At 41.7% G+C, this 26,602-nt stretch overlaps 1 protein-coding gene across 7 annotated transcripts in view; it reads right to left on the bottom strand.

Moving 5' to 3' along the window:
* PTPN5 (protein tyrosine phosphatase non-receptor type 5) overlaps window positions 1-26,602 on the bottom strand; it is a 119,726-nt gene that overhangs the window by 21,744 nt on the left and 71,380 nt on the right. For all 7 annotated transcript variants that reach the window (XM_048485806.1, XM_048485809.1, XM_048485805.1 and 4 more), the window contains 5 exons: window positions 25,684-25,767; window positions 16,334-16,572; window positions 15,113-15,302; window positions 11,916-12,000; window positions 4,319-4,398 (listed from right to left, as the gene is read on the bottom strand). In XM_048485806.1, the coding sequence (XP_048341763.1) occupies window positions 4,319-4,398; window positions 11,916-12,000; window positions 15,113-15,302; window positions 16,334-16,572; window positions 25,684-25,767 (678 nt within the window). The remainder of the gene's footprint in view (window positions 1-4,318; window positions 4,399-11,915; window positions 12,001-15,112; window positions 15,303-16,333; window positions 16,573-25,683; window positions 25,768-26,602) is intronic.

Raw genomic sequence — 26,602 nt, 5'->3', positions numbered from 1 at the left:
TACTAAATTAGACTTGAGAGAAGCTTACTACAGAGTCAGAATTGCTGAAGGATATGAACACCCTGACTGCGTTTTAATACAAAGTTTGGACGAGGATTTGAATATTTAATAATGCCGATTCGGGTTAGAGTGGGGCCCAGGGCTTTTCCTTGGCCCCTTATCAGCGAAGTTATCCATGATTTACTGTACAAGGGAGTTGTTGTATGTTTAGAATGGCGTTTTAATTTACTTTCGCCAAACTATAGAAGAGCATGAAATGTTGGTCGAAGAGGTATTGGCAGCAGCTTGGCAACTCTCTCTTTGCCCGAAAACTCTCCAAATGCTGTTTTCATCCAGACCTCCATTGACTATTTGGGTTACGGATCTAAGCCGAGGGCTTAAAATGGATCCTGCTAAAATTGATGCAGTCCTCCAATGGCCTGCCCCACCAACCATAAAGAACTCCAGTGGATTTCTTGGTTTTGCTAATTTCTGCTCGTGATTTTATACCCCAATTTGCTGAACTGGCTCTCCCTCTCACAGAGCCTCTTCGCACTAAGGGTAAAGATTCACTATCCGCCCGGCCAGGGGCCCCCAACTTCTCTGGTCTACGAGATGTCAAGCAGCCTTTCAACTATTAAAATCTCGCGTTTACCACCCGAACCTATCCTAAAGCTTTGACCCAGATCTCCGTTTGTGGTTCCGCGTGGGCGCCTCGGACAAAGCACTTTCGGGGAGCGAAAGCCTGTTGCAGAAAAATAAAGATGGTAGACTGGTTCCGTGTGCCTTATTTGATAAAAAATTCTCTGGTGCGAACTCAACTGGACTGTGGGGAGACAAGGGAGACTCGCGGCCATCAAAGCAGCTTGCCTCTCCACTTGAAAGCCCACTGGCTGGAAGACTAAACACCCTTTTCAAGTTTGGTGGGATCGCAAAACCTGGCAGCTCTTTCCACCCCCCCTCCAGATGTCCATAAAACAACCGTTGGGCCGATTTCTTTTCTCGTTTTCTCATTTACAGTCCATTTTTCCTGGAAAACCAACAAACTAGCTGGCGGCTCACCAGCCTACCGAGGAGGGGTGGAGCTGCCTTCGAGACATTCCGCGTTCTTTCCCCACCTCAGTTGGGGTTGGCTGTCACCGATCTCCAGCGTCATCTCCCCTCACCCAGTTCCCAGTCTCGTCTCTCCTTTCCTGCGGGAATTGGAGGAGTGCATGAGCTTAGCGGCTGAAGGGACTCCCAACTCGCGTTTGGAGAATGGAGTTTGGCGGAGGGAATGTTGATGCGTGCCTCCCCTCCGCCAAAACAGGATTCTTGAAGCTTGCCCGCGATGCCCGTTCGGCTGGACATTTTGGCTTTAGAAACTCTGCGTACGCTTCCGCCCGGCAGTTCTGGTGGCAATGCGCAAAGACATTGAGGCTTACATTAAAGGCTGCTGGGACATTGCAGAAGCCAAAACCATCGGGAAGCCCCATGGACTGTTGAAACCTCTCGGTAACTTCCGCCCCATGGGAAGTCTCCATGGATTTCATTACAGATTTGCCGAAGATCGCTGGCAACGGTTTATGGGTGGTGGTAGACTTATTCTAAAGCAAGCCCATTTTATTCAGCCAATGCTTCCATCCCTCTGCTCCTAAGTTGGCGGCTGTTTATTCAACATGTTTACGTCTCCATTCCGCCCGTTAAAGGTGGTCTCCGACCATTTAATTCATCTCAAAGTTCTGGAAAGCATTTTTTTGGGATTGTTGGGAGCATGACACGTCGCCGCCCTACCGCGTTCAAAGTGGCGAGGCGGAGAGCGAACAGAACCCTAGAGCAGTATTTCGTTGTTACACCAACTACCACCAAAGACAATTGGTCGAGAGCTTATTCCGTTTGCGAATGCGCCTACAATAATCTTGCGGTTCATAGTAGTGAAAACCCTTTGAAATTGTGATAGGTAAAACCGCTTCCGCCCGTTACCACAACTACCACGCAGCAGCGTTGGACCCCAGAATTCCAACAATGGATTTCATCCCTAGCGAGGATGGAAGTGGATCGAACCGCCTACAGCAAGCAAAGGATCCCAAAAACTGCAAAGCGGATAAGCTTACCGCTCAGATTTCCACTAACGTGTGGGCTCCTGGGTGTATCTACAAAAAAAAAAATCTCCAGAGGCGTTATAGAATTTTCCAAACTTGGCGAGATTTGTGGGACCTTTCAAATTACTAAAGTGATTAATGATGTCACTGCCAGCTTAGATTTGCCTAGCTCTTAGTAACATCCATCCTGTCTTCCATTCCAGCTTGCTCAAGGGAACAAAGCCCGTGCCTAGCCGCGACCAGCGGAGAGGCCCTCCGACTATTATTGATGGCCACAAGCACTTCTGAAATTGGCGCTATCCTGGACTCTTCGCTTTATCGCAACGCTTGCCAGCGGTTTCTTGGGTGGGATATTCCTCTGGGTATAATCAATGGGTTTATTCGAAAACATTGAAGCCCCCGCCCTTATTTCTGCTCCACAGCGCCTTTCCGCGCCAAACCTGGGGAAGGGGTCTTCTTTAGGGAGGCCAGAGTGTAAAGGATTCAATGGTGTTGATGGTGAAGTAACTTGAGTGCATTCCACAGCGAGGCGATGGGCAGATGCATCGGCGGAGACTTTATCTTTCTTGGCGAGGAGATGAAGTCTCAATTCCCATCAGGAATCGGAGGGATGGGGTGGAATGGTATTATAACCTGTGTGCTGGCCGGAAGTGTCATTCCCCTACCGCATAAGGTACTTGAGCTTTCTAAGATGTCTTAATAAATGGACTTTCATTACCAAAGCCTTTTATTTCTGCGTCTATGGAATTCCTTACAGAAACAGCATCACTTTTAATGTTGTTTAAACCTAGAGAGCCCAGATTCTCCGCCCAAATCCGCGAGGAGATGTTCTGGGCTCCTAGAGTTTAAACAACATTGAAAGAGATAACTGATGAAGAATGAGGGTGGAATCCACCCTGGAACAGCATAATTTTCAATGTTGTTTAAACTAGGGAGCCCAGATTCTCCTTTTAAATATCCCTTAAAGGGAGAATCCACCCCAAAACACAATCACTTTCAATATTGTTTAAACTAGGGAGTCCAGATTCACCTTAAAGAGAGACTCTGGCCTCCCTAGTTTAAACAACATTGAAAGTGATGCTGTTTCAGGGTAGATTCCCCACCCATCCCACAATCAGCATCACTTTCAATGTTGGTTATTGTGGGTTTTCCAGGCTGCATGGCCCTGGGCTGGTAGATCTTCTTCTTAATGTTTCGCCGGCATCTGTGGCTGGTATGTTCAGAGGTGTATCACACAGAGAAGTCTGTTATACACTGTGTCCAGTCTTCTCTTATAACAGACTTCTCTCTATGATACACCTCTGAAGATGCCAGCCACAGATGCAGGTGAAACATTAGGAACAAGATCTACCCGACCACGGCCACAGCCTGTAAAACCCACAATAACCAGTTGAATCTGGTCGTGAAAGCCTTCAACAATACTTTCAATGATTTTTAGTCTAGGGAGCCCAGACCCCCTTTAAATCCACTCCAAAGGGGGTGGATTGAAAGAGAGAACCTGGGGGAAATTTGAGGGTGCCTGTCAGGGGAGCAATGCTTAAGCTAACAGTACCAAAATTTCAGGCTATCTTCTGGAGACTCTCCTGATGATACCAACCAGGTTTAGTGAAGTTTGGTTCAAGGGGTTCAAAGTTATGGACCCTCAAAAGGGTAGCCCCATCTACCATTAGCTCCCATTGGAAACAATAGGGGATGGGACATCCCCTTTGGGAGTCCATAACTTTGGACCCTCTGAACAAAACGTCACCAAACCGGGGTGATATCAACAGGAGATTGCCTCTTCCCAGACCCACTTGGAACTTGTTCCTCTGGGCTCAGAGTAAGATTGCTGTCTCTTTTTCTCATCTGTGCCTACTAGTAGCTTTAACCTGACTCCCTGTGAGCCCAGCAGGCTGGAACAGTGTTCAGGCAAAATATACAGATGGCATATTTAAGACTTTTCTTATGTCAATATATCAATCTATTGATGTTGATCTATCGATATATTGATGTTGATCTATTGATAGATTGATATATCAATCTATTGATAAGATTAAAGATAAAAATTAAATATTATATTAAAAATTAAAGCACATGTGTGCGATAGAAAACACACAAAACGCCCCACCACCCGATACAAGCAAAAAGCCAGCTGATGGGTAATGCCTGCCCCTCTGCAACCAGGGCAGTGAGTAATAATGCCAAACATGCCCCTAAACAAAGACTTCCTGGCCAATTCCCTTTGAAAGTCATGGGAACTTCGCCGTGTGTAATCTTACCCTGATGTAATTGGCATTGATGTAAGAGCTCAGGGGATCATCTTGATCATCTGATGTAAGGCACACTCTGCTGTGAGGATCTGGAAAGCATGAAGTAATACTAAAGTCACATATTACAAGGACACAAGAGATCCTTTTCATTTTTATCTGCACTCTACACATAACAGCAAAAAAGTAAGGAGTGATAATATGAACCAACCCAATGATACTTTAAGCTTATTTGAAATCTTACATTAATTGCTCTGACTAAATCGACAGCAACAGTGCATTAGCAATGGGGAAACATAATGCTCCAGAATCTAGAAAAACCAGACCCCTTCCACCGAAATGCTGCACAGCACAGGGCTTTGACTGAATACTGATGTATCAGCAGAGATGGGAGGCAGCTCTGTTTTCTATATCAGTGGAACTTGCACCACTTTGGCATCTAGTACTAAACTCTACATTTTGCTGTCATAGAAATTAGCTCATTGCTTTGCAAAACCTAAAATCATCCATACTAATCTGGTTAGACTGATAGTATAGAAGGAAAAAACCATAAAGCAATCAATTTTTGCAAAAACAAAACAAACCACTCCTTTAAAAAATTACCGACAATAAATATGTAAATCTGGAGAAGGTATTTCCTACAAAAGGAATATAAATTAGCTGAATTAAAGACTATTATCATTTCTCTCACTAACTGCAATTAAGTGTAGAGTCACAAGCAACTGATCATTAAACTAAGTGCCTGTTTACCTTTTAGTTCTAACTGGAATGAACATCTGTTTCAGACAACCTTAGACATTAAAAAATTCACAACAAACCATTCTGCTTGCAGGCAAGTTTCAGTTCAAGTACTTGCTGCTTTAAGCATGAAGCTAAAGCAACAAAATGCTTTAGGGCAAACAATGTTAGTGAAATAACCAAGTTTGCAAAGTCAAGCTACAGTTTATACCCTCCCCCTTCCCCCAGTTACGACATGTAATTGACATGCTTTGACATGTATGACAGGTAATAGTCTTTGGTGAAGGCTAATTGTGGTTTGTTCCAACAATAGCCAAGAAGAGCATCCTTGGACACCTATCACCCCTTCCTACCCTTGCCATCCCCTCATTTCTCTGTTGTGCCCTGAAATAGATAATTGGGGGCCTAGAGACCAAGTTCTATGAGGAAAGGCTGAGGGACTTGGGAATTTTTAGGTTGGAGAGGAGGAGATTGAGAGCAGACATAACTTCACTTTAAATATTTGAAAGGGTGTCACTTCAAGTAGGGCAGGAAGCTGTTCCAGTTAGCAGCAGATAGGACTTGCAATAATGTGTACAAACCACAGGCGGAAAGGTATCAGGTGGACATTGGGGAAAAAATTACAGTGACAGTAGTTTAGTAGTGGAATTGGCTGGCTAAGGAGGGGGTGAACTCCCTTTTACTAGCAGTCTTAAGGCAGCAGCTGGAAAACACTTGCCCAGGATACTTTAGACTGTTACTGCATTGAGCAGAGAGTTGGACCAGATGGCCTTTATGGCTACTCTATGATTCTATTCTCTGATTCTCTGAAATATAACAAATGTAGAGTCTAAATTCATTAAGACAGAGCTCTATTTTTCTTGTTTTGTAAAGTGCCAGATACACTTGTGGTTGCCTAGCAAGATGCCCCTTTGTCATCCATCTTACAAAACTACAGGTCCTGCAAAGATCTACCCGCATAGCTAACCGGACCATATTATATTATAGTGAATTCCTCGTGTCAGAATGTGGGAAAAATTAGCCAAGATCTCTATGAATCATTGGCTTCTCTGCTTAATATACAAACAATTCCAAAATAGTACTGCACAGGGAAGATGCAGAGAAAATAGCCAACTGACCAAAGTAAAATAACAGTGGTGTGTGTCAGGGTTGCCTTGGATCCTTACCCATTTAACCTTTATCTAAATGATATTGACAGTTCTCTTTCAGTGGAATCATTTCATCCTCCACACCTGTCTTGCAGACCTATCTCAAATCTGTTTTATGCAGCTGACACGGTGATGCTATCTCAATCTTGAACTGGGCTAAGGCAATTGCTGAGTGCTTTTGCACAGTACTGTTCAAGGAAGTCCTTAAATATTAATTACCAACAGACCAAAGTTTGAGTTTTCTGTAAAGGCGCTTTAGGAATTTGCTGAACCATACCTGGAGGTCAAGGTCTAGATCAGATTTCACTTAGATTAAACATTTATCACTCATTTGGGCAAAGATGGTTTTCAAAGCTTGTGGCTGAAACTGGTGAATGACAGATTACAAAAATTGGGCCTTTCCCCTGAATCCCTTAATCAAATTGATCTTTATTCTATTCAAATGGATCTCTATTCTGCATGCAAACAAATCAAACTTAGTATCTGACAGTTTGATAAATGGAACACATGCTGCAGAGCATGAAGAGTATGCTGCCTACATCATATCGATCTCCCAATTTTGAAGACTGTATACTGTAAATTTCTAATGGTTCCCAAATATAGAATATTATTCTCTAAGGCAAGACTAAATGTCCTGCCACCAGGGAAACTAACAGGCAGATTTCAAGGGATTCCCTTTTCTAAATTATTTTGTGTGTGTAAATCAGAGGATCTAAATACCATGTGGCATTTCATTATCAATTGTAAGAAATATAATGTGGCTCATAAAAAAAGGGATCCTTGCTGCAAAACAGGAGCTTGAAGCTGTTACTAGTGCATACTGATCCTAACGTGACTTTAGCAGTTGCAAAATCCTTGTCTACTTAATGGCACTACTTCTTAAACTGTAACTGAATACTTCTGCATACTGTAACTATGTAATTTTTTACAAACCTGTAAATGAAATTTTCTATTGAATTTTATTTATGTGAACTTTAGATGTGCTGTTTATAAATGTACCCTTCCCTTTTTGCTCCCAACTTATTACACTATGAGCACCAAATAAATTACAGGGACTTCAAGACTTGCCCATGAAAACTTTGCCCAGGTATTCATACAATATTTGACCACCAAGATAGCTTTTTAAAAATCCAGTTGATATTATTACTACAATATTATTATCTAGTTCTTGGTATTACTACAATACTGCTAATAACATTCCTGGTCACCCCTCCCCAATCCCCAAACTGTCCTTTGATTAGTGCTTGACTGAACAAAATATAACTCAGGTATCCTCTTCTTGATATGTTATGTATACATTAAGAGAGAAATTAGATAAATAAGGACCACTCGTGCAGTTAGGACTTTGTAACAAACATGTGGGAGGTCTGCAAGGGACTTGTAACTTATAGATAACTAAATAGATATTCAAAGGGCTGAGGCTATATTAAGCTTGCTATGTGAAAAGGAGCCATAACTGCCTAATTAAAAGAAAAACAAAGGGTCCACCGTGGCAAAAAGTGTAAGCTTTGTATATGTCGGATCCCCGGTTCAAACTCCATTTTAAGGATGTTAGCATGCCTGCAAAAGCCACCTCCCTGCAATCTTGAAATGTGGCTGCTAGCCAGATGACACAATACAAGGCTAAGAAGAGTTGACTTTTATTCCCTCTTGTCTCTATCATTAAGAAGTATCAAAACAGTTTACAATTCCTTTTCCTTCACTCCCCACAACAGACACTTTGTGAGTTAGGTGTGGCTGAGAGAGTTTAAAGAGAATTGTGACTAGCCCAAGGTCATCCAGCAGTATTCTTGTGTAGGAGTGGGGAAACAAACTTGGTTCAACAAATTAGAGTCAGCTGCTCATGTGGAGGAGTGAGGAAGGGAATCTGGTTCTTCAGATTAGAGTCTGTCATTCTTTAACAATGCACCATGCTGGTTCTATTGCTACAATACAATATGATATAGCTTCATCTGATCAGGATTTTAGGTACAGCTCAGTGATACGGTGCATTCTTTGTACTCCGAAAAATGTAGGGGTGGACAAAAAAAATTATAAATTTATACAGCTGGAAATGTCTGAAAAACCTGAAAAAAAACTGATACTTCATATTAGTTTTTCAGGAATTAAAAAAAATCAGTTTAATAAACCCAAACCCCCAAAAAGCCATCTGCCTCCAGACTTTATATGGTTCTGGGAGGCAATAAGTAGCATGAAGTTGAACTTGTGCCAGCTTCTGCCTCGGAGACGCACATACAGTTCAGGGGCAGCAGCAAAGAATTGAATTCTGGACTTGGCCTGGTCAAGTCCACCATTCAACCGTGGGTGCCGCCTCCGATCTCCATGTAGACTTTGGAAGCAGCATCTATAGTTGAATGCTGGCCAGGCCAAGCCCAGCACTGAACTGTGTATGTTGCCTCTGATCTGGCCAGACCAAGCCCAGCACTGAACTGTGTATGTTGCCTCTGATCTCCAAACGGAGATAGGAGATGGCACTTGCAGTTAAACGCTGGACTCGGCCAGGTTAATCCCATTGTTGAACTGTGAACACAACCTCCAACGTCCACATGGAGAGTGGAAGGGATGAACACAGTTAAATGTTGGGCCTGGCCTGCCTGAGTCCAGCATTGAACTGCATGCGCTGCCTCCAATCTCCATGTGAACACTGGAGGCAGCACTTACAGTTCAATGCTGGGCCTGGGTAGACATCAAATGGGAGAGAGAGGGAGCTGGGTTTTCTTTTTTCTTAAAAAAAAAAGATGGCAGGTTGGAGTGGCCTGAAAAAATGCAACAAAAAAATCAGTATTTTTCAGGATGTGGTTTTTTGGTTCTATTTTATTGATGTCTTTTTGTGGGGAGAGAAAACAACAACAAAAATTACCAACAAGGACAAGAACTGGCTGAGGTAGCAAATTTCGATTTTTGCTTGAGGGCTTGGAGAGCTATTGCCAGTCAAAGTAAACAATACCATACTAAATCAATGCATTCTCTAAAAGAAGTATAAGGCAGCTTCAGATGTTCAGAATTCTGTATTACCGGTATGTTAAGGAGTAATTAATATATAGTGGCACAATCCTCTGAAGGCCAGAATGTTAATTCATTTGATGTATAATAACACATGTATCCACAGCCTCATTCGCACAATTGTAACTGTTATAACAAGGGTACAACAGCACTACCGATATCACTTGTTGTCTATGAGCAATTCTATACCATAATCTTTTTAATTTTTTAATTTTTATTTTATTCAATTTGGTGTACCGCCCCATCCCCGAAGGGCTCTGGGCGGTGTACAACATCAACATAAAATACAATAACAAGAGGGCGAGTAGATAGCAACTAATAAATAATACCTAACATTAAGAACTCAGCCCCATAAACTCTAAAATATTAATTTAATTTAAAACAGCAATTGCTACATAAAAATTGGCGTCCCGCAAACCCTTACTTAAAAAATCCTCCTTACGAGGGAAGAGGGAAGAGGGGGGCACGGTGGGTCCCAAAGATGTAAAGGGACCCTCACAGGAGAATGGGGGGGGGGACACAATTCAGCGACTGGTCTCTCCAAAGGCCCGGTGGAACAACTCAGTCTTACAGGCCCTGTGGAAATCATCGAGATCCTGCAGGGCCCGGAAAGCTGGAGGGACAGTGTTCCACCAGGCCGGGGCCAGAGCCGTAAAAGCCCTGGCCCGAGTGGAGGCCAGTCGCATCATCGAGGGACCAGGGACTTCCAGTAGATTGGCCTCTGCCAAACGCAGAGGCCAAGTAGGGACATGTGGGGTAATGCGGTCCCGAAGGAACGAAGGTCCCAGGCTGTGTAAGGCCTTGAAGGTCAACACCCACACCTTGAAGATGATTCGGAATTCAACTGGAAGCCAATGCAGGCGGCGCAGCACAGGCTGAATGTGACCTTGAAAGGGGCCCCCTATAAGCAGGCGAGCTGCCACATGTTGGACCAATTTTAACTTCCGGATAAGACGCAAGGGAAGGCCCGCATAGAGCGAGTTACAATAGTCTAACCTGGAGGTGACCGTTGCATGGATCACAGTGGCTAGGTCCGCATGGGAGAGGAAGGGAGCCAACCGCCGGGCCTGACGAAGATGGAAAAAAGCAGTCTGGGTTATATGGGCCACCTGGGTCTCCATTGAAAGAGACGAATCCAGGTGGACCCCCAGACTGCGAATGGAGGAGGTTGGCGCCAATGAGACCCCCTCCCACTCCGGTGGCTGGAAACTCCCAACCTCCCCCCCCATGACCAAGTCAGAGGATCTCCGTCTTCGATGGATTAAGCTTTAACCTGCTCTGCTTCAACCAACCAGCGACCGCCTCCAAGCAATGCTGTAGAGCCGCAGGGGCGGCGGCTGCTCCCCCTCCATCAACAGAATGAGCTGAGTGTCATCAGCATACTGGTGACAGATCAGCCCAAAGCTCTGTACCAACTGAGCAAGGGGTCGCATATAGATGTTAAATAATAGTGGGGATAACAGTGCAATGAAGAGAGCACTTCTGGGAAGGTTGATCCCCACACCACACTTGCTGACTACGATCCTGGAGGAAAGAGACGATCCACTGAAGGACAACGCCCAGAACCCCGGAGGCGGCCAGGCGGTGGGTCAAAAGATCGTGGTCAACCAGATCAAACGCTGCGGTGAGATCTAATAATACCAGCAGCGCTGATCTACCTTGGTCAAGTTGCATATGGAGCGTATCTGTGACAACGACAAGAACAGTCTCCATCCCATGCCCAGCATGGAAGCTGGACTGGAAGGGAACGAAAGCATGCTACTTCCAGCAAAGGCAGCATGCTATCTGATCTAGACCATCTTAATGTAAGTTCATTTACACAGGAATGTAGGCGTTCCAGACCAGGAGATACCATTGCCACTGTATGAAAGGGGTCTCCTGTCCTGGTGCTATCACGTGCCATTCTTCCCCTCCCCTACACTGTTCGTAGCAAATAGGGAGACAACAGTTTAGGGGTATCTTCTGTTCTAGTGTTACTGTACTGCCATCTCACCCCATCTCTCCTGCTGACTATGCAGTAGAACTGGAGCTTAGCTTCATGCAGCTGTTAGGTGCTGGTCCACCCTCTAACCGTGTTACCCACATTTCAGTTCACAAGGGTTAAAGTCCTCACTACAAGAGCAGCAAAAGTGCTGCTACTCATTTCTGGACTGGTATGGTCTTTAAACAAATCTACTATCTGACTTTAACGGACTTAGAAGGATGTAACTCTGCTTAGTATAGCATAGTTAATGGTTCATAAGACAAGAGTCAACAATTCTGCTCACAGATGCTTCAGTTACAAATACATTTCAGGAATCACTTACTTTCCCCATCATCCTCTACATCATCCTCTACATTAATTACTGGGAGCATTATGACCAACCTATAAGGTTCCTGTCATTCACTGGTCCTAAGTGGCCATTAGGAAATCCTTTTCATAACCACTGAATGCATGCCTTGTGAAGCAGCAGGCCAAGAGCCTGCCCTGCATTATCTCATTGTTTATATGGCAACCCACAAAGAAAAATCTTGCATTTTATAGAAGTTTCCCTATTTCCTGTTAAGGAGAAGCCATACATTAAACCACCATGTGGATATCAAGTATGACTAATAACTGTTCTGACATGTTTGAAACACTTACTGCGGAATCTTGCAATTGTAAAAGAAAAGCAAACACTTTAAAATGCTGTTGTAAATCTCAGCCACAACAGTGGCTGAAATACACATCTGGTGCTTACTTGGGAGAATAGTTTTGTAGCGATTCTTTCGCACCAAACCTGGAATATCATATTCCTTTGGGTCAACAAAGTTCATTGGGATTTCCTGTTGGAAATATACAACAGAAATCATTAACAGATGCATAAGGGGTTGAATGATACAAAACCTTGTTATAACCTGAATTATCTGTAATGCATGATGAGGAATTAGGGTTTGTTTGTTCTTACTAGGAAAGTCTGATTTCTTATTTTGAATTGATAGTTTTGTTTTAAGTTGTAAATACAAAAATACTTCTGAAGAATACACAAAATTAAGTAATAGGACTCCTGCTAGGCTAGCTCTCCTAAAGGATTAGGCTGCTTAAGTACTTAGAAATCAATGGCATTTTATTAGCCTCTGTGTCTAGGATCACAACTGCAGTCCTTTATATAGGGGTAGTAGGAAAACTAAACTCTGGGGCAAATAGTGAGAATTCTCATAATTCATTACTTCAGTGGTCAGTGATAAAGTATGAAAAGAACAATTCATGCATGATACATAATTAAAATAATTTTACAAAGCAAAGGCATTCTTACATATGCATTACGTGTGGTAGGTGAGGAAGATTGCAGCTGACTGCAACTGCTGCCAGCTAACCTATCCTAACTTACCTTCAGCGATTTCAGGGAGAAATATGTGAGTGGTGTCTAAGAATGTGTCATCTAATGATTTATATGCAATCCTAAGAACATTTTCCTGAGAGGAAGCCCCATTGAACACGCTTGAATAGAATTCTGAGCAGACCTGTTTAGGAATTATCTCAAAATCTAAAGTATGACATTTTTTATAATGGAATAAGTCACTCAAATGCTCTTAGAGGAGAAGTATTTTTTTAAAAAAAAACTAGTGGGCCCGGCCACGCGTTGCTGTGGCTGAGTCTGGTGAAGTGGAAAAGAAAGAAAAGGGGAAGCGAATGGTTCGAACATGTGTCATTGCACAATGGTTGCAAGGGAGGGGAGGGGCAAGGGGCCCCTCCCTCCCCTCCCTCTCTCCCGTTCCCTTGCATGGCAACCCGGCCGGTCCCTCCCTAACGTTCCCCTTCCTCTGCTATGGTGGGTGGGCCATGTGCAGGTGGCTGATCCTGTCCCTTTCACTCCCTTCCCTTGCAGGTGAATTATCTAGCGTAAAACACGCTGGGAGGCATGAGCTATGTTGTGTTCAAATTTCAGAGCGTTTGGTCCAGCAAACCCCCGGACCCTCCCTCACCTTCCCCTTCCTCCGCTAGGGTGGATGGGCCATGTGCAGATGGCCCGCCCCATCCCTTTCACTCCATATGGCAGTGGTTTTCAAGGAAGGCATGGTTGGTTCCCTTGTATCAGAGGGTGTTGCTTAGATGGCCAGCTGATGGTGCTGCTGCGGAACAGAACTGTGGTTCTAACTGTCACAGGTGTGGCATGTACACAATAACTGGCACAGTTGTGACATGTACACAACAGGAGGTGTGGAAACAGTATGGAAATCTGGCCACATGGGATTGTGATGTGTGAAAATTTCAAAGCAATCGGTCCAGTAGTTTGGGAGATTACCTGTCAGCAGAAAAACCTGTGCAGCTCTTTCAGCCTTATACTGCGGCTCCGCATGGCCTGGAGGTCGGAGGGTAGCATGGGTGTGTCCCTCCAGCCCTCCAGAGCAGCACTGGAAGGAAAGGTGAGTGGAGGGGCTGAACCGGAGCCTCTCCGGCTCAGTAGATATTTGGGGCCATGGAAAACAGGTCCAAATGGCTCTTTGGGTGGTAAAAGTTGCTGATCCCTGATCTAGACCTTTAAAGAAAATTATACAATCATACAACTACAATCCAGTATTAAAATGGATCATACTTCCCAGGAAATCTCTGAACCTCCTTGTGACAGACAGTCCCCCTTTTCATATCTGTGAATCCCCTTTGTTCCCTAATGGTCTGGAGCAAAAGCCAGCTACAGTCAATCAGGGCCCTCAGAACATTCACTTCATGAGAGGAAGAGTATCACTTCAGGTGGAAATGGGCTGCATAGTATGATGGCCTCATTTGGTGGACTCACTGGTTTATAGTTCTCACACACAGCATTTCGGTGTTTTTTGAACACTATTGGGAACTCAGATCTGTGGTATAAAGACACTAGTGAAGAATCTCAAATGAAAACTGAGGAAAAAGTGACAGCTTTGAAAGTCTAAAATAGTCTGGCAGTTATTGTCATTTTCTTCACTCTGACACAATATATTTAACCCATAAAGAAACTTTAATCCATATTACTATATATTATTACATTATATTTATATTAACTTGATCCAGAACACTCACAGTTCCCTTCTCCCATACTGTAAAATGAAACTTTTTTCTTGTTGCATTAAATCACTGTTTTCTTCTTTGGTATTAAGGAAAGAAAAAGTTATAAACAGGCTTAACCAAGGCAAGGGAGAGTGTACCTCAGAAACACCATCACAATTTATCTCAGATATGACTAGCAGTAAATACCGCCAAGCACTGGCAGGCCAGTAAGTAAATATTTATCTGGCCTCTTGGAGTGACAGATAAGTATGGTGTGGGCAGTAATCCTCAAATAATCCCAGAATCAAGAGATGTTATCAACACAAGGACAGTGGTACTGGGCTGACTGGAGGTTTTCCAGCCAATAATATTTTAGTAGCTGCTCCTGCCATCCCAACCTATCACACTTACACTCCTCCTTTTAGCTCTCAACCCATCTTTTCAGCTTATCAAAACTTGATAGAACATGCCACCAAATCAAATTGATTCTGAGCAAAATGATTTTTACGTTGTTGTTGAATGATCTCAGACCATCACTGAGAGGTACGTAAAGAGATCAATGTTTCTGCTATCTGCCAGAACAGATTCACATCATTGCCAGGATCTTTGCCCTCTCATTTTTTCCATAGTGACTTCCTGCTAGTGTTGATGGCATCATCTGTTTCATTCATCACAAGCAGAAGCTGCTTGTTCGGCATACTACCACAAGTGTCTTCACTACCACGTGTCAGTGATAGTACAAATAGCTGGAAGGATCTGTTAACTGGTAATGAGTCAGAAAATCCAATTGCCATCAGCAGGAAGAGACTACTAATGCCACTTTTCATTTATGAAAGGTAAATGCTCAGCATAACACGGCAACCCCAACTGTGACTGGGAAGTGAAGCAATGCTGTAATTTTTGTCTTAAAAATTGTAAAGTCAAAATACTCACAAAAAACTCTGTCTGAAGTACAAAAGAATCTAATGCTTTTGTGTGCAGTTCCTCTGCAGTGAGAACATTTGATGCTGTCTGGAGGTATTCTTGAGCTAATTCTTCCTTTGGAGACATGATATAACCAAATCCTTGTTCAGTACAGCCTGGAGTGCACATGTCCAGTGTGAGTGAAACATTGGAACCCCTCCTGCACAAGCCAATGGCATATACAGGCATTTATTAAGGACTGAGAAATAACCCAGAATTCACTACTTACTGTTCTTTTTTACTTGCAGTAACACAAACAAAAAGTGGTAGCCTAAAAACTGTATAACATTTAAATTTAATATGTACCACTAATAATTTAGGTTACTTTAATTTTTATAATTTGAGTTCTTTTTGCACAAGATACTTTCACAACACATCAATACAAAATTTGCTATGATTGTGTTATAATATCATACTTTGTGCTACAATATCATACTTCTGTGCTATAATATCATACTTTACATTATAATATCATACTTTGCGCAGCTGTATCAGTTGTCAGCATCATAACTGATATTCTTAACCTCAAAACCTTGCTTCATTTTCCTAGAACCAACAAGTGGAGGAAATTGAGGTGTCAAATTGAGCACTACTGTTCACTAACACTTCCAAATTCAAATTCAATTTATTACTGTCATTGACTAGATTCCATCAAATACATATACATTTAAAACTTCAAAAATTTCAAGCTAATTTTTTGTTGATTATTTCAAAATTCAACTTTTTAAAAGACAAACATGAATTTCTCCAAAAAAAATCAAATTTTTAAAAGGAAACCAGGATTTTCTCCAAAACTGCATTCCTGAGAGGACAATCAAAAAGAATAATGGGGAAGAGTCCTAATTTGGAACCAAAGGCTGCTTTCAACTTTACCAGGCAATTAGACTAGGTAATAAATTAAGGCATCTTAAAATACCCAACAAAATTAAACAATAGTATCATTAAAATAGTTAAAAAAAACTAGAGACTGTGAGCTTAAAGCACAAAGAAAAGATATCCAAAAAAATCTGAAGCTGGAGATATCAGCAAAATCATCCAGGCATTAATCAATAAAATCACAGAATACATGAAAAAAGAGAGTAACCTGGGAACAGAAATAATAAGGTTGTTATCAGGTTGATTTCCACATAATTCCTAAATCTACACACTCCTAATCAATACTTCTTGTGTGCCTCTAAGCACTTATCCTACCTTTCTTGCAGTCCCACAGATTTAACTGTCAGTGTTGTTGGATCGGTCTCTGCTTTCATGTCCATCACACAGTCAAAAACTGGTGTCTCTGGGACTGGGTCCAAATCAAGGAAGTCTTCTTCATTTTTATCCTCTGCCCATTCAGAGTAGGTAAATGAAGGTTGACGACTTACAGACTGCCTCCTGTCCTCTTGACGTGGGAAGGGGTGATCTGGAGGGGTCTTCACAAGATACCAAGCCTACAAAGAGATATATAGCATTTAAAGCTGAAAATCCCTATGCTTTTCTGAAAGAGGATTTGCCGTTTTGGTGATCAATGGCTTCATTATTCCTCTGCACAATAAAATAGCACTAAAGGGAACAGGAAAATGAAATAAGGCCAACTCCTTCTTGTGACTGTTGTAAGAGAAATGCCTATTATATTACTTTATTCAAGCAGATGGTTTTATGGAACCTGCTAAACTTTGCTTCTAAACATAGCAGAGGCACCCATACTGAGAAGGTTTCTTGAGATGCCAAATATGAATTCACTAGCTTCTTTGTTTAGTGGTCAACTGCACTGGGCTCACAAAAATCACATGTTGGGTTAAAGGTTGTGAGTTTTCTCAAATCCAACTATACAAAGTTTGGAGACAGAGGCCCCTTCCGCACATGCAAAATAATGTGTTTTCAAATCACTTTCACAACTGTTTGCAAGTGGATTTTGCTATTCCGCACAGCTTTAAAGAGCACTGAAAGCAGTTTGAAAGTACATTATTCTGCATGTGCGGAATGAGCCAGAGAATAGTTTTTTCCGGGAGTTAAAGAAGTTCTGAAAGAGGACCTGGCTGCTAACCTCTGATAAATAGGCTACTGTATTGTTTCAAAAACATGCCCAGCCTGTTTGACCAAACGTGAAAGTGGGACAAAAGTAAATGTGTGTGAATACTACGGAAAACTAATGCTCTTTAAAACATTTGTCTGTCTCCAGCATATGTCTGCTAACCTCCACTTAATTTTTTTACACACTCAGAGAGGCACACAATTTTCCAATCAAGAGGTCTCTTTTGGTAAAAGCACCTTATTCCCACAATAATAAGAAAATCAAATCTATCTATATATATAAAAAGCTAACAGTGTTTTTGTTGATGACAGTATACCTCAGTAACTGCTGGGCCAATTCTTCTGAAAATTCCCAGCCACTATAGTCAGCCAGGCGAGAGTGTTTTTAGATATTCACATACCTGAAATTTCACACCTGGCCCAGGTAAAATGCCTTTTTTCCTGGCACTCCCTGGTGAAGATCATGCAGCTGTCTGTGTATAACTGTCACCCTTAGAATGTTCGTGCTGCTTAGAATGTTCGCTCAGGTGGCCAGATATGAGCAGTGAAAACAGTACATAGGCAGTCACTCGAGTGGAAGTGAAACACATACACACACATACACATGAGGGAGAGGGAAGGGAGGGGAAGGGAGGGGTGGCATGCAAGGGAAGAGAGGGAGGAAGAGGGAAGGGACGGAGGGGGAGGCATGCAAGGGAAGAGAAGTGAGAGAGGGGAGACAGTGAGGGGTGGCATGCAAGGGAGGGGAGGTAGGGGGCCCAGCATCTTGATATGACCTACCCACCCTAGCAGAGGGAGAGGGAAGGGAGGGAGAGGGAAGGGTGGCATGCAAGGGAAGAGAGGGAGGGAGAGGAAAGGGACGGAGCGGGAGGCATGCAAGGGAAGAGAAGTGAGAGAGGGGAGACAGTGAGGGGTGGCATGCAAGGGAGGGGAGGCAGGGGGCCCAGCATCTTGATATGACCCACCCACCCTAGCGGAGGGAAGGGGAAGGGAAGGAGGGGGAGGGGTGGCATGCAAGGGAAGAGAAGTGAGGGAGGGAAGAGAGTGAGGGGCGACATGCAAGGGATGGGAGGGAGGGGCCAGGCACCCTAGATTTCCTGAATACTGCGGTTACAGTTAAGAAAACCAGGCATGCTTTACTCAGGAGTAAGCTCGGTACAGCAACTGTGACATGCTTTGAATGGCTGCGTCGCGCCCCTCAGAGGGTTTCCTCAAAAGCGACACCCATTGCCACCAACCAAACTTACTCCCAGGTAAAGGATCATGACCAGCCAACCTAGATGTGTGGGAGGGGTGCCTTTCCACCCCCCCCCCCAAGGAATGCGGGCACACACATCAATGACATCGCACAGTATCAGGCTGCGTGTTTGCATGAGCACATACTGCTGGCCTCTGCAATTGATTTGCTGCTACTGTTTCTTTTCCATTTCACCACAATAAGCCACAGCCACGCATGGCTGGGCCACGCTAGGGTGGATATAAAAACCAAAATAATTAAGATTCTTGTGGCAATTATATATATATATATAAACTGATTTGTAGTATGAAAAGTTCAATTAAACCTTATGAAAACGAAAGTATTTTCTTAACAATTTTACCACATGCAGTTCCAAATGGTTAGTAGATCATGAAATGCCTTGTGATAAGAATTATACAGAATTTCCAAACTTCAAGGAAACTAAGAACATATCTTAGAACACAAAGATACTGTGCACCATAAAAGATCAGGTGCCCCTATAGTACAACATTTCATAGAATACAATGCTATATACAGATACTATGTTCTAGCTATATACAGATGATAGTGTGTTAATTAGAAAAAGAAGTTAAGTGGATTTTGAGTCTCAAGAATTTGGTCTTGGGGGGCTTCTGGTGGGGTAATTATGGTATGTTGGTGCCTCTGCAAACTGCACAGAAGCATCATGGCTGGAATGCCATCTGGAAGGCATAATTCTAGCTGAGTAAATCACTCCAGACTGAAATCAAGAGAAAACCCAAAATCGCTTCAAGAAGCTCTTCTCTTGAGTAAATCATAAAAGTGGAGGCTGTTGTGGTTCACTCTGGAGTCAAAAGCCAGGAAGTAGTAGTGCACTACCACAAGCCCCCACTGAACTCTCTCTGCCCTGGCATCTGCCAAACTCCCCTCCCCCGCTGCTCCCACCACCATCGCAAAAAAGCTCCCCAACAAACCTTTTCCTCCACTCCATCCAAGCAGCACCGGCCAACAACTCACTGAAGACGGGACAGTGTATTGCTGAAGGAGGAAAAGGTTTGTTTTTGGGGGGTGGGGTTTGTGGACAGTTGTGGTGGGAAGTTTGGCAGAGGGTGGGGAGTTTAGCCAGAGACTGGGTGGGGAGAGGAGGAGGGAAGCAGTCTGGGGGGCCAAAATGTACCCCCATGTGACCCAGGCACATGGCATGTGGGTCAAATGACCCCCCGTGCCCCTCATAGATACTCTACTGTCAGAAAGCAGAGATTAGATTGACTGCTCGCAGCTACAAATAAGATAACTTTAAACACTAGGATTGATTGACCCTCATTTCTTAACTGCTGAAGGATAATTATTCTTACAGATAAAGAAAGATTTCATGACAGTCAAAGAAAAATAGTCCTTTTCTATGGAAAATTATATAAATTGAGTGGAATTTTAAAATACTTCCAGCCCAATCTAGTTGGGGGAGGGGTGGAATGGGCAGTGGGAGAGGTGTAGGGCTGCATCGCCCTATTTATGCATCCCACTGGAAGCATACCAGCACAGCCCTTTTATTTCGACTTTGAACATTTATTATTATTATTATTATTATTTATTTAATTTGTATACCGCCCGATCCCCGAAGGGCTTCTGGCAAGGGTGGTTTAAAGAGAGGCTTCTGGCAAGGGTGGTTTAAAGACAGGATTTCCTGCAATAAGAGAAGCAAGGAGTCTGACTAAATGATTGCCTGGGTCTCTATCAAACTAGTATTCTTATGATTGTACGAAATGTATTTCCAGAAACCTGCATTAAATCTCATTTAGATTTAAGCTGCTAAGCATATACATGAGCTTACTTTAATACCCTGTGGGGATAAATTCAAGTACTTTTTTATTCATTGTTGAACATGCACCATTTATCAGCTTGCTACTGGGCCTCTATTGTTTAAAACAGTTTGCTATCTCTAAGCACTGGTAAAATGTGAGAGTTTCAACTTCTCCCTGTCTTCCACAGGTATATTAAGACCAGCTGTTTTTTGCATGACCCATTGAAGAAAACTGCACAAAGAATTGAAGAAATTCATATTTCATCTGTCAGTGTTCCACACTCTACCTCCCTTTCGTTATTCAGGAAAATCACTACTTTTATAAAAGACATACAAGGTTTTGCATACTTAGCATGATAAAAGTCTCAAGTGTGCCCCTCCCTAGCCATTCTCTTTCTCTTCTTCCTTCATTACTGGACGTTACTACCACTGTACCTATGCAACCTTTCAGCTAGATGCATTCATGAAGATTTCTTTCAGATAAAATTCAGTATTCCAAAGTACACATGCTAGGACATGCATTGAACATAAGAATTACTCAAGTCAAGTACTCAAGTCAAGAAGTAGTAGTACATAACCTTTAATGGCATAATAAATCACAGATAAAATAAAAGATTGAGAAAACAATAATACACTTATAAATAAGAGCATAGGTATAATCATGATTACAAGCATTTGGAATGAATTTGGAAATAACATAGCAAAGAAACAAGATATGTCAATCTTCATTGTTCAGTAAAAAAAAAGTCTTTTGATTCTCAGTTAGACAATCAGTGCCCACAAGTAGAGGGAGCAATATCTTTGCCTAACTGGATTATGCAGTGGCCAGTGGTACAAGACATGCATTACCGATTCCTCACAGTTCATAGAGCAGGTACAATATCTTTTATGATGTGGAAGTTTTAAGGCCCTCCCCTGCTGTAAGGCAGAGGGTAAGAGTGATATTGCATCTTGCGAGAGATAGTGCACAGCAAAATTTGGGTTCAACTAATAAGTTCAAATATTTAGCTATGGCAAAGGGACTGAGGGGAATCTCAAAAAAAAAGAGGGGAGCAAAATTTCTTTGCTTTGCTGATTAGGATCTAGTGCTCCAAATCAAATAGTCTTTTCTTGATGGTACAAAATATTTCACTAGAAGGCAGCATAGCTAGTGTCTCAAGGGATAAACCCAGGTCCCCAATTTTGATTTCGATACAGGCCCACCAATCAGAAGAATGTACAACCAATTGTACCTGGGATATGAGACTCATATCCTCCTGATGGAAACAGAGACAAAGCCAAAACTTGAATGTAATACACCATGCCCTTGTTTCAAGCAGGTGTTGACCTGATTCGAGGCATAGTACAGCATAGGGGACTGAACAAGGCAGACCAAAGATTTTATAAAGAAAGTAGACTGAACTTGTTCAGTGTCTTGCTTCCAGGCTCCTATCCAGACTGGTACGCCACCTATTGGTATGCTGTTGGCTCACCTTGGCATTAAAGGCCTTCAATGCTGCTGGTATATACTCATGCCCCCTACTATAGAAAAACTGAATGATGGCCGTGGTATTTATCTTACTGGCTGTAATTGCCAATTTCCTATGTGTAGACCAGCTTGCCTCAAAGTAGAAATTTAAGCCAAGGAACTTAAAGTATTTGAACTGTTCTACTAAGTTACCATTGACTATTCATCTGGATGGTTGCCAGGTGTGGGAAAAGACCAAGACATTAGTTTTAGTGTAGTCGAGGTGCAAATTATTGCTATTGCAGTATTTGGAACATTGATCAAGGAGGCGCTTCAAGCCCACTCTTGAGCGGAATAACAGTATGGCATCATCCGCAAATAATAAGATAGGTATTCTAGATCTACCAAGTGTGGGACTCTGAGCATTTACCTCCATTAGAGCTAGATCATTTAAAAAGAACTTCAATAATGTCTGGGACCAAGACACAACCCTGCTTGACTCCTCCATTTACAGTTATTTTTGTGGTGAGACAATCCTCTTGATTACATTTTACTTGGTAGAAGGTGTCTTTATGAAGGGATATAATTAAGGATAAAAGCCTACCATCAATGCCCATTCCACCCAATTTCTTCCAAAGGAGGTCCCTAGTAATCGAAGGCCCCCTTTAGGTCCAGAAAGCGACATACAAGGTAGTCTTATTTTGCTACTAGTGTATTCAGTCAGCAAAATACTTTAAATAATTCATGGGGAAGTAAAGGTCAAGTATACATGATTTGCTCTTACCTGTGAACAGGCCTTGATATAGGTATCTTTGAACTACAACTCAAAGAATTATCTGGATGAAAAGCATAATTGTTACCTTAATTTATGTCTGTAATATAAATAAGTCCTAATTCTTTGAAAAGAAAAGATTGATATTACGTCATCCTATCAACTCTACAGATTAGTATGAACCAGTGCTTTGGGAACTGCTGCATTCTTCATTCAGCACTCTGTTACATCTATTACTGGCACTTCCAACAATAAATGTGTAAAATACCATGAAACAAATATGGGCTGTGAAACATGCAGTGAACATGAGCCAGAGAGCTACAAGCAGTAATTGTCTGTGTCCGACTTATGAACCTTTTATACCATATTTATTGGTCAAATTGATTGGTCAAATATCAGTGAATTTATAGCGCTATCTGCAGCCATTGACACAGTGGACCTCTCTTAGTGTAACTGTAAGATAAACTAAAAATGTGTTAAATACTCTGTCAATAATTTGATTCAACTTTTTTGTTATATTGTTTCTATATTTGAATTTTTTAATTTTTTGTTATTGTTGGTTTTTGGGGTGGTAGTTTTAAGTTTGAAAAATGTAATATTTTAAAAAGTTTTTTTGAAAGGCCATTTACGCATGTGCGTTTTCTTTGTGTTCAGCATCAATTTCTGTTGGGTTTTTTGTATGCACACATTTTCCCCTCTTCAGCATTCCTTGCATTTTAACTTCTGTGATTCCCCATGTTTTATGAATGCTTTCAAAATGCAACTTTTTTTCTTTGCAGGGAAAAACAAAGGCAAATTTGAACATTTGCTTTGGGCTTCTTGCCTCCCCCCTCCCCACCATAATCATTCCTCCCACTCAACTGCCCATCTCCCTCCCACCTTCATTTCCATTCCCATGCCACCTCTATTTTACAATGCTTGAAAGTTTTTGGAACTTTTCTTGGTAATCTCTCTTTTTTAAAAAAAAATTAGCAGCAAAAGTCTGTCAATGGAACAATGAACCACAGTGAAGTTGACAAGGTTGGATTCTTGGATTTGTCAATATCTAACCTTTCTAGCACTGCCACTTCTCCTGTGATCTTGCCTAAAAGCGGGGGTGGGGGGGCTTCCTTGTAGGGAGGAAGTGCAAAGCAATGCCGGGATTGGAGGAGACTGGTTGCTGTTAGTAGCTTAATTGGGAGAGTATGCTCCGGGTGAAATAACATCTGCTGCTTTGTGGGGAGAAATCTGTCCTGTGTGGCCTGATTCTAGATATGGTTACTCAGGAATAAGCCCCTGGGTTCAGTGGCATTGAGGACCAAGGAAGAAGGGTTGAATTGTAGCTTCTGGCTACAGTGTGATACTAACATATCTACCCATATTTGGAAGTGAGCATCAAAAGGGAATATTAGACCAGTGTTCTATAGCTGGTCTGTTGATGCTGGGGGGAAAAAAAGCAACCAGGGGGAGGACACAACAAAGAAGGTGGACAAAATGACTGATCAAGAAAGGGAAGGGGATCATATAAAATGTTTGCAGGAAGGCAGTGGAACTGTATCTTTGGTGATAGACAACATTTTCATGCCAAAGTTTTTAAAAATGAACTTGCTATTTTGCCATGTCACAAGTCACACCCTGCACCTGGGCAAGCAAAAGCAGTGACTTCCACAGATATGAAAAATAAAAACCCCGCAGCAGATCAAACAAAAAAGGTGGGAGGAAAGGACAGTGAACAAAAGCAAAAAAACCCTGCTGTGAAGCAAATATCACATAACGACTGCTTCTCAAGCACGCAGAAAGCAGTCCATGCTTAAAAGACCAAAGATTCAATAAATACTTGACTGACTAGTTATACAGTGGATAAGGATATTATCATGGGCCAGCCTGTGGGCAGTTACCTGGACTCACTCAGATACAGAACCTGCCAACACTGGGCATTTCCAGGGTTTTTACTAAATAGTTTACATGCAAGAAGAGTGTTTTTGGATGGCGACAATTACATTTAAGAAAGCACAGTAATTATTTAGTCATGCCATAGGTCTTGTGTAGCTATCATTTCTCCCACACCCAAATAAAGCTTTTAGGATTGTATTGCCAGTCATTTTGCAATCATATCTACAGAGAATATAGAAACCTCCAGAATCCATTTATTTAGACTCACAGTTGTCTCACACAATGATGAACACAGGTACAGGAGGTGTGAGGGAAGTATGTCATGTGATTTGATGGCCTACTTCTTAAGCCTTTGTTTATTTGACAAGCTAACTTTTGGGCAGTCCAATACAATGTACTGCATTAAATATCTCATTTAAACATATCACCTGTTACCTGGAATATAATGCATTTACACAGTTAGTTCTAAGTAGAATTATAGCTTGCCTGTCCATTGGAGTCAATGAGCTTCAAAGAGAGTAACTTTGCAAAATAGCATTGTTAATGAATGTAACATGGAGTTCTTATCAATAGAAAAAGTATCAAAAATGAACTAGAGTACTATAAACTAGGGGGATTTCCATTAGAATGGTTTTGCATAGGAACAATCCCAGTCTTGTCTCATTTCTGCCGGTGAGCATTCTGATAACTTGGCTACCTCAAGTGAACTTGTATAACAAAAATGACTTCACAACAAGAAGATACTAGTGTAGTGGACCTACAACCACACTGGGGAAACATTTTTCATTACTTATTTTGTTCTTTGTAGCTGTTCTTAATTAAATCTGAAGTGGAAGGGAACAAAGCCTGGAGAACCCATAACAGCAAGAAAATTACACTGTGCTTATTCTGATCTGGCTTGTTCTAAAACTTGAAAAACATTGTATAAGTCCCTTGGATTTTATACAGTTCTTTGTCAATTTAGAAATGCATTCATTGCACCATAACATTCCCAGTTGCACCATTTTCTAGACATTTATTATTTGATCACACAATATATCTACCAAAGGAAAGCCTGAACAAAGAGCAAGGCAATTGCATGGCAAAGTTAACCTCACAACCCACACCAGCATTTTTATTCACAGAGGTATTAATGTTAATTACTAATCCTTAGTGAATGATTTTAAATTCTCTTAATGCCAAGGAAGCAGAGAAAACCATGCAGTTGTCCAGTGTCCTCAAATGTGCTTAACTACAACTACAACTACATAAATAACACTGTTTATTAGCTCCGACTATGTTCATGTGAATTACTAGTACCAAACAGGATATTAGAAAGCATTTTTCATCAAAACCACTGGCAGAACTCTGTGGGGACTACAAAGATGTCAATTTAGTTAGCAAATTCTTTAATCACTGTTGAATACAGAGGTTAGCTTACCAGTGTTCCTATGAGCAGCAAGCAAAAGGCAAACAAAGACAGCAGGACATATGACACTGTGATGCCCCCAATTCTGATCAGATCCTAAGGAACAAAAACCTATAGTTAACTCAGAAGGTGTTTTGTTTTTCTTTTGGTTCTTTTCCCCCCGTACCATTTATTCTTCATGGAACGAAAAACGGGGAAATAAACCTGTACAGTTCTGCACTTCATTGTATTTGTCTAAGAACTACCATTCCCTCTACTGAATCCACAGAACAAGTCTATTTCTAATCAAATTCATGTAAAGTCAGAATTGAGAGAGAGAAAAAATTGACCTAGATTGACTCACTGCAAACAACATGTTGATAGTCTGAACTCCTCCTGCTGCACAAGAAGCTTTTAATTATGAATAATAAATCTAATTTAAAAGATCACAGAGAAACCATTTGTCTAAAGCAAATATAATGATGCATAATATTTGTGTTTCATAATCATTGTTCAGGGAACAAAGGAAGCAGTTTTTGCTTTACTTTAACTAGGTGATACACAATAGAAAACGGAATAGAAAGGCCAAGAGGTGAAATTTGAATTGAAGGATTGGGGTTCAATAATTTCCTGACTGAGCAGCACCAAGTACCAAGAAGTAAAGCTAGCTTAAGTCAATGGAACTTACAGTGCAGAGTTAAGCTAAGCAGAGTTATATCCTATAAGTCCACTGAAGTCAACATATCTACAGTTCTATATTCATTTTAATGATGTACTATGTACAATGTACATTGTAATGATGATATACTAACACACAGCTTGAGTCTAACAATGTCTACTCAGATGTAAATCCTACTTATTTTAATGATATTTAGTTCCAAGTCAGTATGCTTAAAGTTGCAGCCTTAAAAATTTAAGGTGACTATATCATGTTGGTAGCTGCACTGAATAT

This window comes from Sphaerodactylus townsendi, linkage group LG02 (assembly GCF_021028975.2).
Source record: "Sphaerodactylus townsendi isolate TG3544 linkage group LG02, MPM_Stown_v2.3, whole genome shotgun sequence".
Classification (NCBI taxonomy): Eukaryota; Metazoa; Chordata; class Lepidosauria; order Squamata; family Sphaerodactylidae; genus Sphaerodactylus; species Sphaerodactylus townsendi.
The sequence above is the reverse complement of the archived record's forward strand: the minus strand, read 5'-3'. Positions and strand labels throughout refer to the sequence as shown.